At 43.7% G+C, this 15,000-nt stretch overlaps 1 protein-coding gene across 1 annotated transcript in view; it reads right to left on the minus strand.

Moving 5' to 3' along the window:
- Positions 1-15,000, minus strand: part of LOC308280209 (dystrophin-like) — a gene marked incomplete at both ends in the record, with an annotated part of 562,770 nt that overhangs the window by 299,573 nt on the left and 248,197 nt on the right. The window contains 1 exon segment of the mRNA XM_080720472.1: positions 8,759-8,878. Within this exon segment, the coding sequence (XP_080576598.1) occupies positions 8,759-8,878 (120 nt within the window).

A 15,000-nucleotide genomic window follows, 5' to 3' on the forward strand; every position in this document is an offset into this window, starting at 1 on the left:
TCGCAGCGCGGCACTCGGTGCCGCGCTGTGAGCTTGTATATCTGCTATTTTTCAATAGATAAAGTTATTAGGGCCCCTCTACCTTGGGCCCCAGTAACTCAGTCCCACTTTCCTACCCCTTGTGACGCCCCTGGTTCCGGGTCTAAATGGAATAAAGTGCTCGGCCGAGAGTTGTTTGTTGTGGAGAGAGAGTGTACCGTCTCTGACTGGTGTGTTTGTGAGTGGTGTCGTACCACGGTGCGCTGCGAGCCACGCCGAGGGAAGCTAATCTAATTACAAACATACGCACCGCCTCACACCAAGCTACTGTTTACAGCATACAGAACAACGCACGCACGCACTATACTGTTTGCTCACAGTACTGTATTTGCATGTTCCCACACACCAAGTACCCAGGCACCAAACAAACACACACACACACACACACACACACACACACACACACACACACACACACACACACACACACACACACACACACACACACACACACACACACACACACACACACACTATATATATATATATATATACATCACTTGTGGGGACATTACATAGACTTCCATTCATGTTTATGCAAGTCCTGCGGCCTTACCCTAACATCTATCCCTAAACCTAACCCTAACCGTTGTGGGGACCTACTATTTTGTCCCCACACTGTCAGAGGTCCCCTGCAGGTGACTGTGTGAACATGCATTTAGTCCCCATAAGTATAGCAAGACAAACTCACACACACACACACGCACACACACACACATGCGCACACACACACACACACACATAGTCAACAACACAATGCACGTGTCATGATGTGCACTAGAGGGTTGCAGACGGGATATTTGTTTTTCGCCCCAAACACTGCAACCAGTGTTTGAAACAGGTACAGTAGCACGCACGCACACATGCACGCACAAAGATTGTCGAATAACAAACGAGGGGAGGGGGGGAGAGAGAGAGAGAGAGAGAGAGAGATAGAGAGAGAGATAGAGAGAGAGAGAGAGAAGATGCGAGTTTCATGATCTGACCAATGTCTCTCTGCCAGTCGTCCGAGTTTTCAATAGAACAGTGGTTCTCAACCGGTGGGTCGGGACCCCCAGGGGGGGGGGGTCCCCAGGGGGGGTCCCCACATTATTATGTTGTTCTACCTAAAAATGTCTCCTAAATCCTAATAGTTTTCGGGATTTTTTTTTTTCTATATCAGTGGTGCTCAAACTCTTTATGTGTATTTGACCACGGACCTATAGGGACCCTGGGAAAGACGGATTGAGTTGAAAATGTTTGATTTAAAAAATATATATATATATTCAAATATTTGCAAACATTTTCACATACAAGCTCGCAGCTTATATATCTGCTTGTATATCTCCTATTTTTTTATAGTTAAACTATAAAATAATGTTTAAAGTAATAATGCGTAATAGGTCTTAATGGGTTATGGAGTTTTAATACCTAATACGTTAAGAAAAAAGCAGGTAATGAAATGAAAAATTAACATTTTAAATTAAAATAAAAAATTATTGCATCAGACGTAATGACCAAACTATACTACATAGACAGGTCAAACATTGGCCAAATTGTCAAATAATTTAAGAAAGAGGATAACATTGTGAAATCCTTCACCGATGAAACGGATGGACACCCAGCACCCCGACCCCACCACCAGCCGACTAATTCTCAACCTATGTTCACGCACATTATGTCCACAGTGTGTGTGTGTGTGTGTGTGTGTGTGTGTGTGTGTGTGTGTGTGTGTGTGTGTGTGTGTGTGTGTGTGTCCGTGCGTGCGTGCGTGTATGTGTGTGTGAGCGAGCGAGCACATACATTCGCGCGAGCCCACACACATACAAGGACACAAACTTGTAAGCAGGCAGACACGCCCGCACGCACATCAGCATACACACAAACAAACACACACACACACACACACTGTGGGCACGTGCATGAACGCGTCCATGGCGGCCTGCGCGTAGTGTTGCAGAAGCGTGGAGGCAGAAGTCAGCCTTTGGCTATGTTAAATAATTTCAAGTTTTCATCCGTTTGCTATCACACGGAGAGAGGGAGAGAGACAGACAGACAGATAGAGAGAGAGAGCAGAGAGCGCGGAGAGAGTGGAATTGAAAAAGAGAGAGGGTCAGGGCAGAGGAAGTAGAGAGAGGAAGTAGAGAGAGTATCGGAGGAGTGGAGAGAACGAAAGACAGAGAGACAAAATCATGTAGTATTAGGGGTGGGCGATATGGAAATAAAATACAATATCACAATATTTTCCCAAGCTGTATCACGATACACAATTTCATCACGATTCTTTTTCGTGTTGGTTTTTATGGTTATTTTTCAAGTTACTTGGCAAAAACTAGACTCTCTGGGTTCCTTTTGGGAGGTCTAAATTGAACTTTAGAAATAGACCTTACGGGTCCATTTGGTTTCATCTGTATACTGTCAGAGTTAAGTGGAGACCTTGACATTTTAAAGTTTGAGAACTGATGATTTTTGAACAAAATGTAGGTTTAATTGAATTCTGCAATGAATCTCTTTATTATTGATTAACTCTCCTACTGCCAGATTATTTATTTATTTATTGGGTCTGGTGCCATCAAAAAGCGGCTTACCTTTGCGACGTTATAGTAGATAGACAGACAGACATTTATTTATTTATTTTTATTTTTTTGGGTTGTGCAATAGTGCACTTTGGTCTGCCAGGCAGCAGAGGGCGGCGTCATGCGAGAATGAATGTGAATTTGCCTGTTATGTGTTGAAGAAGAAGAAGACCAGTCACTGGCCACAGAGCCTTACAGCCAGAGGAAATCAACAAGGAAGTGAATTGTTCTCCGTTGATCTAACGCATAATGGATTTTTTACACCATCACCGCGGAAAATGTGTTTACAGTAGACGGCCGCGCGACCCCTCATCAGCTTACAGTCATCAGACGAACGAACCGAACGAGCGCTGTATTGGCGGAGAGGTCTTGCGAAATCGGGCGAACGTGAACGTTCAAAGCGTTGGGAGAGTTAAACAGGATTTTTTACAAGGCTCCCTCAATTGTAACACAAGATATACACACCCACACCCACCCTGACGAGCACTAAGAGTTGAGGCATTACATTTTGTATAACACGGTTCTATTGTGAAAATAGCAGATCGGCTATTTTAACAATTTCTGCCTCTAATATTTGACAATTTGGCTAATGTTTAATTTGTCATTTTAGAGGTATTAAAAAGTCCTTAAATTGACATTTAGAAATGTGCAGATAACCTCTATACACTAATACACATAAACTGAATGTTGCACATTCAGTTAATCATCTGGGGACCCCCCAAAATTATTTGGGGACCCCCCTGGAGGTCCCGACCCACAGGTTGAGAACCATTGTAGTAATAGGCCATCTTCTGTCATGGAAAGATCAGATTGAATCAGTGTGCAAGAAAACAAAGCAAAGAATCTGCTTCCTTCGCCGTTGAAGATCATTTGGCACTAGTAGACAGATTCTTCTTTTGTTTTTCACTTCTGTTATTATGAGTGTTCTCCCAGCCCTAAAGTCACAACTGCTGCAACAACCGAACATTTGTTCAAAGATAGTTGGACAACCACTTCAGAGGCTATATACGACTATGTATGATAACAGCATTCTAAGGTTGGCAAGACATATTACCTCTAACAGTAGCCATGTGTTGCATAGAGAATATAGTTTGCTGCCTTCAAGAAGGAGATACGGTGTTCCAGAATACAATAAGATCAGACTAAAAAGGTCCTTTGTCTATCAGTTGACTTTAAGGCTTAATCAGGAGTTTGGCCAGGGGTAGGCTAGGTAGTGGACATTGCTCTTGTCTGTATTATCCTTATGTATGTAATCCTGTTTTTGTTCCTTTGTGTCAATTGTTTGTATACTAGACCTTACCCGTTCAAAGATATGTGCTCCAAAATATGTGTGGGTTGTGGGGAAAGTTACTGTAACTGGTGCGTGCGTGAGAATATGTGGGAGCATCATAATGTAAGGAGCAGCCCATGGAGGAGTGTATATTTATGATGGATACAAATAATTTAACAGCTAAATTAGGTGAATAGAGGTATGGGGATGTATGCACTTACTCCACATAGTTTTTCCATACCCGTTGAAAGATGACCCGGTGCATGCATGACCCATGCATGCAGAGAGAGAGAGAGAGAGAGAGAGAGAGAGAGAGAGAGAGAGAGAGAGTGTGTCTCTTCACTGCAACATTCCTAACTGTGAGAGAGGTGTGTGTGGGGCTATGGGATCCCATGGCCTGGAGGAACGGACCGTAACCCTGACAACAGGCTGAGCTGAACAGGCTGTGCTGTACAGAAGTGGTGAAGAAACGCGAATAAATATCTTGAATTTGGTAAAAAATGGAAATCGGGCTCGGTCACCGTCAGTATAATGTTAATGGCCAATGTCATGTGAAAATTGGGATCAGTTGCTGAAGAGATAAAGGTGGAAATGCATTTTGTGACTGACAGTACTACTGACCTCTCTCTAAAATTATAGTATGGATGTTGTCGCATGCTGTGTCGCAAGACAAATTTCAGTGTGAACTGACAATAAAATAATATATCTTAATATATCATATCATATCATATCATGTCACGGAGAAAGAGCGGACATGTGAACAAAAAGGAAGATCATGCTGACGGTTCTATCAATGGCGGTTGGTTCTATTGTGAAAATAGCAGATCTACATGTTCACAACGCCTCGCAACGCGAGGAGGCGTTGTGAGCATGTAGATCTGCTATTTTCACAATTTGACAGTTTGGCCAATGTTTAATTTGTCATTTTAGAGGTATTAAAAAGTCCTTAAATTGACACTTTAGAAATGTGCAGATACCCTCTGTACACTTAAACTTTATGTTGGTTTGTTTACTGTCGAGAGAGAGAGAATACGACGTTGCACGTTTAAGATAATCATCTGGGGACCCCACAGAAAAATGTGGACCCACAGGTTGAGAACCAATGAATTAGGCAACTTTGACAGTGTACAAATGCGTACAAATTTGGTTCCACAACAATGTTGTGCAACGGAGCATAAATTAGGCGTTACACTGCACTATACCGATTGACAATTGAACACTCCATATAATAGGCACTCTAGATTTGTCCTTGGTTGTCCTTTTCTCATGCGCGCATCATTGCATAATGTATGACAGACTTCAATGGCCATCCTTAAATGCAAGAAGAAGACACAGGCTCCAACGTGTATTCAAATATATATATTCCGCTTATCCTCCATACCTTAAACCAGGGGACTTCAACAAGGGATCCAGGAGTCCTCAGAGTTACTACAGGGGTTCCGCCAAACCCTTGTTATTTAGCCAAAAAATGGGTGTATCGGAACATCCCTATTAAAGCTACTGTGGCAGCTTGTATCACAAATCAGTGTCATTTTCACAGCTACAACACCCTCTTTAAAGCAGCGATTCAGATTTATTGGGGGCTCGCATTGTCTCTTCAGCGCCAGCCAGGGGCCCGTATGCTGCACTTTATGGACGGTCCCTTACATGAAGGCTATCGTCTCTGTTAGGTGGAAACCTCATATGTCGCAAAACTTGCTGTCAAATTCAACAGACAGCAAAAGTGAAGGATCTACAGGCTCGAAACGCAGTGCGTAGGGAGTTAATTTACAACGAGTTAGAACAATTGTTCTCGGCCAGTGGTCCGGGGACCACCAGGGGTCCTTGAGGAGTGAGGAGGTTCTAGGTGGTCCCCAGCTAAATTGATGGAGGAGTTGGTAACCAAATGCTTATAGATCTTTAATTCTTCAGAGTGTAAAATGAAACTTACCGGTCAATTTTGTAAATTGAAACAAAATTGACCCGTAAGTTTCATTTTACATAACAACACACTCTACGTTTTGCATCTGAGAGGCCAAATCTCATCAAGTGGTGGTCCGTGGCTCAAAAGGCGAATGGACCGTGATATGAAAGAGGTTGAAAACCACTGGGTTAGAATATGGAGATACGAGGTTTCTCCCCGAAAGCAATGCTATGTAAATGCCTGTCGTCTTTTGGGGTTTTTCTTTTTTAATGGGCACCAGCTTTATTCTGCATAGTGTGTGGAAACTAACAAGGGGAGCTAAGGCTCGTACATCACACAAAATGACAAGTGTAGAGAATTAAGCTCGCACGCACGCACGCACGCACGCGCACACACACACACACACACACACACACACACACACACACACACACACACACACACACACACACACACACACACACACACACACACACACACACACACACACACACACACACACACACGCCTTTGTAATGCTATACTTGTGAGGCCAATTCTTACACCAGAGTAAGTAAGGCCAAGTGTGGACAAGGACGGAGGCATGCACACCGCAGACGCAGAGTCTGGTGCATAGGCATTTTTGAAAAATCGTGAAAAATTGTGCAAGTAAAGAGGTTTTTTGAAAAACCTATGTTTCCCATCCGCGCTGTGAGCTTGTATATCTGCAATTTTTCAATAGCTAAATAATTAAGGCCCCTCCACCTTGGGCCCTAGTAACTCCCAGTAAGTCCCACTTTCCCCCCCTTGTGACGCCCCTGGTCCCATAGACCTCTCAGTACCTGCAATCCCCCAAGAACACACAAGTCGTGTTGATTTCGTCGACTAAAACTACAATGAATAATGTTGTACTGTAACTAACTAACTAAACTATGATGACTAAAACTATGACTAAATATACTGACGATTTTGTAGACAAATAAAAAACGAGTCTATGGTGTCAGGGAGGGACTAGTGGCAAAGAGATAGAGTAGAACTGAAAGACAAATCATTTTATGCTTGGTTGGATCGCTATTTTCAGCATGCTAAAGTATAAAAATCAGGCATTACAAGGCCTGCCAAAACATTTTTTTTTGTCGACAAAATCAACGGTCAACCTTAGGATATAAAACCAGACTAAGTCTAAAACATTCAGGATGACAAATACTAAGACTAAGTGCAATGTTACTCAAAAGACTATGACTGAAACTAAATCAAAATTGGCTGTCAAAATCAACCCCGCACACGAGGCAGAGAGAGAGCCTCTCATTGGTCGCTTCTCGCCTTTAGGGCGTCTTACTGGTACTTGGCTGCGAGCCAGTGTCTCAGTGTCACAGGATAGCCAACGCATTCTTACTACAGAGATGGGAAACTATGAGAGGATATGAGAGGATATGAGAGGATAGGATATGCGCTGTTCAAACTTGCTGTCTTTAGGGCATGCAGTAGGAGCGAGATCATTTAGCGACCTACAACCGGGTCGCGACGTGGTTGGTAGTTTTCAGCGACCGGGTCGCTAAATCGAGCGACCGGGTCGCTAAATCACCGACCGCGCCGCTAAATCGACCGACCCGGTCGCTAAATCTACCGACCTGCCTGCAGTTTTAGGTCGGTAGATTTAGCGACCCGGTTGGTACATCTAGTGACCCGGTCGGAAGATTTTGCGCCCCAGTCGGTCGATTTAGCGACCCGGTCGCTCGCTTTAGCGGCGCGGTCGGTGATTTAACGACGCGGTCGGTGATTTAGCGACCCGGTCGGGAGGTTGCGTGGCAGGTTAGCCTAACTGAGGTAAGGTTACTGAGGTTAGGTTTAGGGTTAGGGTTAGGGTTAGGGTTAGTAGCCCGGTGGTCGGTGGAAGCGACCACCGGTCGGTGGATTTACCTACCCGGTCGCTGGATTAGCGTCCCAGTCGGTGGAATTAGCGTCCCGGTCGATGGAATTAGCGTCCCGGTCGGAGGAATTAGCGACCCGGTCGATGGAATTAGCGTCCCGGTCGGAGGAATTAGCGACCCGGTCGGAAGATTTTGCACCCCAGTCGGTCGATTTAGCGACCCGGTCGCTCGCTTTAGCGCCGCGGCCGGTGATTTAGCGACCCGGTCGCTCGATTTAGCGACCCGGTCGCTCGATTTTGCGACCCGGTCGCTGAAAACTACCGACCACGTCGCGACCCGGTTGTAGGTCGCTAAATGATCTCGCCCTCTCTCAGGGCATGGTCGCTTCTTGCCCTTAGGGCGTCTTACTTCCCCCCGTGAGCCCGACAGAGACGATTTGGGCCAACACACACACACACACACACACACACACACACACACACACACACACCCACACACACACACACACACACTTGAACACACACAATTGAACACACTTACAGTAATTGCACACTGGAATCCGTTTTTACATGCACACAAATAAGCCTACCCACTCCCCCGCCCCTCTCTCTTGCTCTTGCTCTCACTCAATCAAGCGCGTGCACACACACACGCACGCACACGCGCACACACACACACACACAAACACACACACGCGCGCGCACGCACGCACGCACACACACACACACACAGAATGCACACAATACATTTGTGTAGTGCAAAAACCTAATTACAGAAAAACAGCAAAGAGAAAACGAGTTCCCATTCAATCTGTTTTCCGACTGACAGAGAGAGAGAGAGAGAGAGAGAGAGAGAGAGAGAGAGAGAGAGAGGGAGAGAAAGGGAGAGGGAGAGAGCGAGTGAATGTGTCTCAAAGTCAATAGTAATTTGTGTGGTAATGAGTCATTTGTCTTTGCAAACAAAAACTAACAACACAGGCTGTTTGGCAAATGGGTGTGTGTGTGTGTGTGTGTGTGTGTGTGTGTGTGTGTGTGTGTGTGTGTGTGTGTGTGTGTGTGTGTGTGTGTGTGTGTGTGTGTGTGTGTGTGTGTGTGTGTGTGTGTGTGTGTGCGTGCGCGCGCGTGCACTCGCACTCGCGTACCTGCAGTTTGCCCTCCAGGGCAGCGGTGGCGCTGTCCCCGCTGGTCTCGTCCACGACCACCACCATGTGAGTCAGAGAGTTCACCCTCACCTGCTCCAACTCCAGGTCCTCCTGTAACAGCTGCAACACACACACATACAGCGGTATCAATCACTGCTGCGTCTCTGTGCGAACGCAGATCAAAAAGTGAGAACGCAACGTCACTTATTTGTTTTCTGCTCTGATAGTGCCTTTTAGAGCATTGGTTCTCAAAGTGGGGTCCGAAGCACCCCGGCCACAATATGCGACACCGGAAGTGGCGGAAGTGCTGTGTTTAATGGAAGTTATGTCATGCGTTGCAGTCTGCGCTCATTGGCCGGGCTGCCCGTCAATCGGGTGAACTTCCGGTGAAATTCTCCCTGCGGAAGTAGCACCGTTCTATGCCGTATCAGCCTATGGTCGTAACGCAGATGTGTAAGCCTGGCTACGCGAGGCTAGGTCTGGAGGGAGTTCCAGGGGGTCCCCAGCTAAATGACAGTTGGGAACCAAATGGACCCTTGTTATGTAACTCAGAGAGTGTACAAATGGAACCAAATGGACACTAACGGTGGGCTAATAAGTGTCAATTTGGTGGTCCTTCACGTGAAAAAGTTTGAGGTCCAGTGTTTTAGAGTGTACGAGTCTCAAGCTGCACCAAAACAAAAAGTGTTTTGGACAGGGAGGAATATACAACTGTCTGACCTCGAGTTCACTTGTATTTCTGAAGCCTTTCAGAAGAGGTCGGACAAAATTGCTATTGCAATGTCAGTAAAGCAGGATCTGCTTGAGATCAGAGGTTTTTACAGCCTGGATATGTATCAAGAATGAGACAAAACGCCCACAAACATTCTGTGGTCCGCTTGTGATTACAAAAGATCCCATCTTAATCCATGCTAGCATTGCTGAGCTAGGAGCAGTGTAGTCTTGGAGGATTCACCTCGATATGTGGGCTGCAGAAGCGTTGCCACTGTGATTTCTTTTTAATTAGATATGGGTAACCTCGGACGGCATCTTTGCTTCCAGATACCCATACTCAGATTCTGTGCTCCGGCCCAGAGATATAATGGTTTCTTCACAGAAGTTCTTCTCGCCCCGCAGTGAGGTCATTATGTGCGCATCCCGCATCAAAAACTCATTCAAGTCGCCCAGGGACTCATTCATGTCATGGTCCTGGGGTCCCGGGGATGCGCCTCCATTGGAGTCCATGTTAACTCATATGCTGCCAAACCCGAGGAACCCGAGAATTTCGCGATGTACCACCCTGCCACGCCCGAGGAACCCGAGAATTTTTGAAAAAAAATGTTTTTCAAAATGTTTTTTTTGACCCCAAAACATTTAGTAGGCATGATAGCGATCGCGAAATTGCATGTTTAACCCCCATAGCAACCCCATCTTTCAAACATGGCAGCCATCTTTGTTTACATTTTAGGAAAACATAATGGCTGCTATCTCATGAATGCCTGAACGGATTTCCATTCGGATTTTTTTGTTTGAAAGCTGTGAGCAATGTGGACACACGTGGTGCATTATCTAGGCATGGGTGTGCATGATCCGTGCACTATGAATTACATGGAAGTCCATGGATACAGTTTGGCCTATGAGAGTACGAAGGTTTTGTTAAATGGCAGCAGATGAGTTAAAATAATTTACTTCTTCTACTTAAGTTGCTATTATTAGTTTAGATAGTTTAATTCGTTTTTTAATGTATTGTATAAGATAAACACTGTAAAGATTTATTATCAGTTAAACCTGGAACAGCTAAAAACTATTTTCACTAGTGGTTCTCAAAGTGGGGTCCTGGGTCCTTGAGGGAGTTCCAGGGGGTCCCCAGATAAATGATAGTTAGGAACCAAATAGAACTTTATGGGTCTGTAACTCAGTGAACAAATGGAACCAAATGGACCTGTTCCATTTGTACTCTAGTATTTTAACATTTAATATAAATTGGGGTCCCAGTGATATAAATATAATTAAATGGGTGTCTGTAGCCTAGTGTATTTAGAAATCCTAGTTCTAAGTTCAAACATTAGCCAAATTGTAAAATAAATATAAGAAATAGGCAAACATTTTGAAAATAGCCGATCTACAAGCTCACAGCGCTCGAAAACATTGTATTGAGGACTCATAAAACTTTTCTGGGACCCATTTGAATGACCACCTGTGGGTACCGGGACCCATTACATTGAAAACCTAGTAACATCACTGCCTTAGTGGCGGAAAAAAAAGGAACTTCTGGGAACTCAGATTAGGAGCAGTGTTGCACAAAGGAAGTTAACGGAGCAGGAAGTGGTCACAGAGAAATGGGTTGTTCCGACCAAAAAATACTGATGCGGTTCCGCTTCCGGTCCAAAACCCGAAGCACCGTCTTTGGGGCACTTAGGCCCTGCGGATCGGTGATCCGATTTTGGATTGTTTTTAATCAAATCTTAACTCGGGGAAACTCAGACCTGGACATTGTGGAAAAACTCTGGAAACTCGGGCCAGTGTTAATCACGCTGAGCAGACACTTCAGGTCACACGAGCAGGAATGTAATCATCGTGAAATCAAGATACTGTATGGAACGGAACTTGAGGCAGTCAGTCAGCAGAGGCAGTCAATAATTTCAAGTTCTTAGTAATATGCTGAGAGCCACAACTAAAATTTGATGAACACATGAAGCTGCCCACTCAGGCAGCCAAGTTATTGATGCACTCTATGATTTTCTGTCATTTCTTTCATAATTATTCCATGGCAGTATAGACTCAGGCATTATCATCTCTACCATCTAGAATCAGTCACTGAAAATAATTGGCAAAAAAAAAGCCCATCCCGTCACATGCTGAAAATATATAGTCAGTCAATCTCTCAAATTAGTTTTCAAATGAGTCGACAGTTTAGCCCCGGAGCCTTTTTATCCAGATATATCCAAGGATAAGACAGTAAAAGTGTAATACAGAGCAGTAAGGGAAAGTTAGCCTCATGCTGGACCAATCTGGGAACTAAATCATTTACAATATCTTCCTTCACAAAATGTGTTCATAAAGGTGTCTACTATCACCTCTGAACTTTCTCAATCACAACTCCCTCTGGAAACTTTGTGGGAGCCAATCAAAGTTGGGGGTATCCCGAGGGCCTGGGATTAAAGGGGGAACAATTAAAATATTGTCAATATGAGCGTATGAGGTGTGTAATATAGGGTATTTTGGGGCTGCTGAATCCATTCCAACCATCAGTAAAAATGACTCCTTGGCCATAAAATAGGCCATGCTTACTTTTGTATGTCCATGAGACATATAATATTTGCAATAAAAAAATCATTGGAGTAGGGTTTGAATTCATGAAAACTATTCAAGATCGCGCACATCATGACACACCGGATAACATGATACAATCTGACAAGGAACAATCTGAAGTCGTCCTTTAAGTGAACCAGAATCCAAATGCATTGTCATCGTACTGAGGTACAACGGAACGTTAAAAGCTCGGCTTCAAAGTGCAGGACCACATAAGCACAATGTGCGCTCCACAACATTCAACAAAAATGTGAGTGTATAAAAAATGCATACAAATTCAAGTGCTGCGTGGCATGGGAAATGTCCTCGTCTCGAACCCTCCTCATTACCGCGAGCTGAAGCTGACGGCGGTCTCTCTCTCTGCCTGACTTCAGATAGCATTACCGGGCTTTCACTCTTTCGACCTCTTTCTAAATGGTTCGACCCGCAGCAGCCAAAGTCTGGTGGCGGGAGCTTGACGAGAGCTTTGTTTATAACTGAACTGAGAGGCGCTCTGGTTTTCCAATGTAACTGCCAACCGATGCAAGGTTTGTTTGGGGCCAATCATTTCCCTTTTTGTATTATCGTCACTGTCGGGCAGAAACCAAGTTTCTCCAAGTTTCAAAAGTGCATGTTTTTGTGATGAAGCCTTGCTTCATCACACAAGGCACAAAAGTCTCGCACAAAAGTAGTGAAAACAGCCGATCTATAAGCACACAACGCCTCGCGCCGCGAGGCGTTGTGTGCTTGTAGATCGGCTGTTTTCACTAGTCTAAATCATTTTTAAAATGAAAAATTCAAAACGAACGGTATTTGGACACAAGGTTTCCACCCGACAACGACGATATACAGTATGGTGGCTAACTGAAACATTGTGCAAAATTCAATATTTAAGGTATAATATGAACAACTTTACAGTGTATGCACAATGAAGAACTCATAGCTTTACACATGCGTTCCCCCCATACTATTGTTGGTTCTGGGATAATGGGGTGGGCTTTTTCTTGTCTTCTCTATTCATGTCACTGCCTGCATGCCTTTTGTGTTCTGTGCTTGTTTCATTGCTGTTTTTTCTCCTTTTATGTGCTGGCCAAAAGGAAAACAGAGCCGAACCCATTCTAATGTTAATGCTGTGGTTCCCTAACCTTTTAGCACAAGACCCAAAAGAGAACTTAGACGTTTGCCCGGGACCCAAACTATTGAAAACAGCAGATCTACAAGCTCACAATGTGTCGCTTATTGCCGCGTTGTGAGCTTGTGGATCTGCTATTTTCACTACTTCTTAAACTTTTTTTTTTTACATTAATTCATGGGAACTATTTGATTTTGATCTATGAAAGACTTTTGAAAAATATGGGAATAGTTTTTAATCGACGAAAGGTTGTGACTTTACTGGTTTTAAATCTCTTGGGAAAAATTGATATGAAACAGTGATGTAGCTGTATTGTATTCAGGGTGATGCACTGGCCGTGGTGCTGAAGTTTGTACCATTGTACAACCATGGACAGCTCATAGCCCTTGGTCTGCTGATGTGATGGATGTGACCATTTATGCAGATTGAGGGAAGGGATGTAACCATTAGCTCACTCATTGGCACCCCAGGAGCATTGTTGGTTTTGACAGCACATTTTGATTTAGTTTTAGTCACATTTTGATTTTGTCGACAAAAATGTATTTTTAATATGTAATGTAAATGTGTAAATATGTAATATGTAAATATGTAAATGTCTTGATGATTTTACACGTTCGGCTGCATGCTGAAAATAGCCAATCTGCAACGAAACATAAAACGACTTGTCTTTTAGTTCTAGTCGATCTCTTCGCCAGGAGTCCCTCGCTAACATTTTAGTCTAGTTTTGTATTCGTTGACAAAATGGTCAATATATTTTTAGTCATCATAGCTTAGTTTTTTATTTAGTTTTTTTTTTTTCAAACTTTTTTTTTTTTCAAACTTTAGCCTGACGTGATGCTGGGAAAACCTTGCTTTTCACACTTTTTGCACTGACCAATGGATTTATTTATCTTTATTTTTTGATTGGCACTGCACTGTAAGTATTATTGTTTCGTGACGAGGTAACAGTTAGACACGTATGAGGCACTGACTGTAATGGACACTTTATTTGTTTTTGACCTTCGTTTACCGTCGCTCTGCATTGTTGATGCTTATTTTTCCGTAGTTTTGCCTTGTTTTTTGCAGTACTTTCTTTCTTTTTCATACTCTTACCTGTAACTATGTAACCTTAACTGCTGTGCTCCCTCTGGGCAACTGATTTTCCCCATGGGAGAATAATATCTCTCTCTCTCTCAGGTCTATTTACACTACACCATGGGTGGTCCGGGACCCCTAGGGGGTCCTAAGAGTTACTACAGGGGGTCCTCCAAATCTTTGAGTGATAGAATGTTTTTTTCTCCTTTTTTTATTTAACCACTTGAACCCTAGTGTCCATATTCTGAGAACTTTAGCCAAAAATAGCAGATCTACAAGCTCACAACGCCTCGCAACGCGAGGATTTGTGAGTTTGTAGATCGGCTATTTTTGGCAAAGAGGTTTGGTGTAGAGGGGGAAAAGAGCAGACAAAGTATAGAGTGAAAGGTCAAGTTTATTAAGTATTGACGGTTCAAGTGGTTAAATATCTGAAAACACAAATTGACATGAATCCAAAATACACTGACGATTGTGCTGTCAAACAATGAAACTATATGGAATCTATGAACAGGTTGTGGGGATCCCTGCTTCATCTCTCGCTCAACTAAGGGGTCCTTGGCCTGAAAAAGTTGAAGACGCCTGCACTACACTATGTATGTGTTGTGCATTATTATGCGCTGTCCCGTTCCAAGTAAGAATAAATAAAGTAAAGTTGCTTGGTTTCCAGACTGCTCTCTCAACTTAATAAATCCTTGGAGAAAGGGGCAGTGGCAGCGATTTAATTGTGGTTTTGGCATTGAATATTGGAACATAGTGAATAAAAATG

The sequence above is a fragment of the Nannobrachium achirus genome, assembly GCF_963921795.1.
Source record: "Nannobrachium achirus genome assembly, chromosome: 24".
In the NCBI taxonomy this organism is placed as follows: Eukaryota; Metazoa; Chordata; class Actinopteri; order Myctophiformes; family Myctophidae; genus Nannobrachium; species Nannobrachium achirus.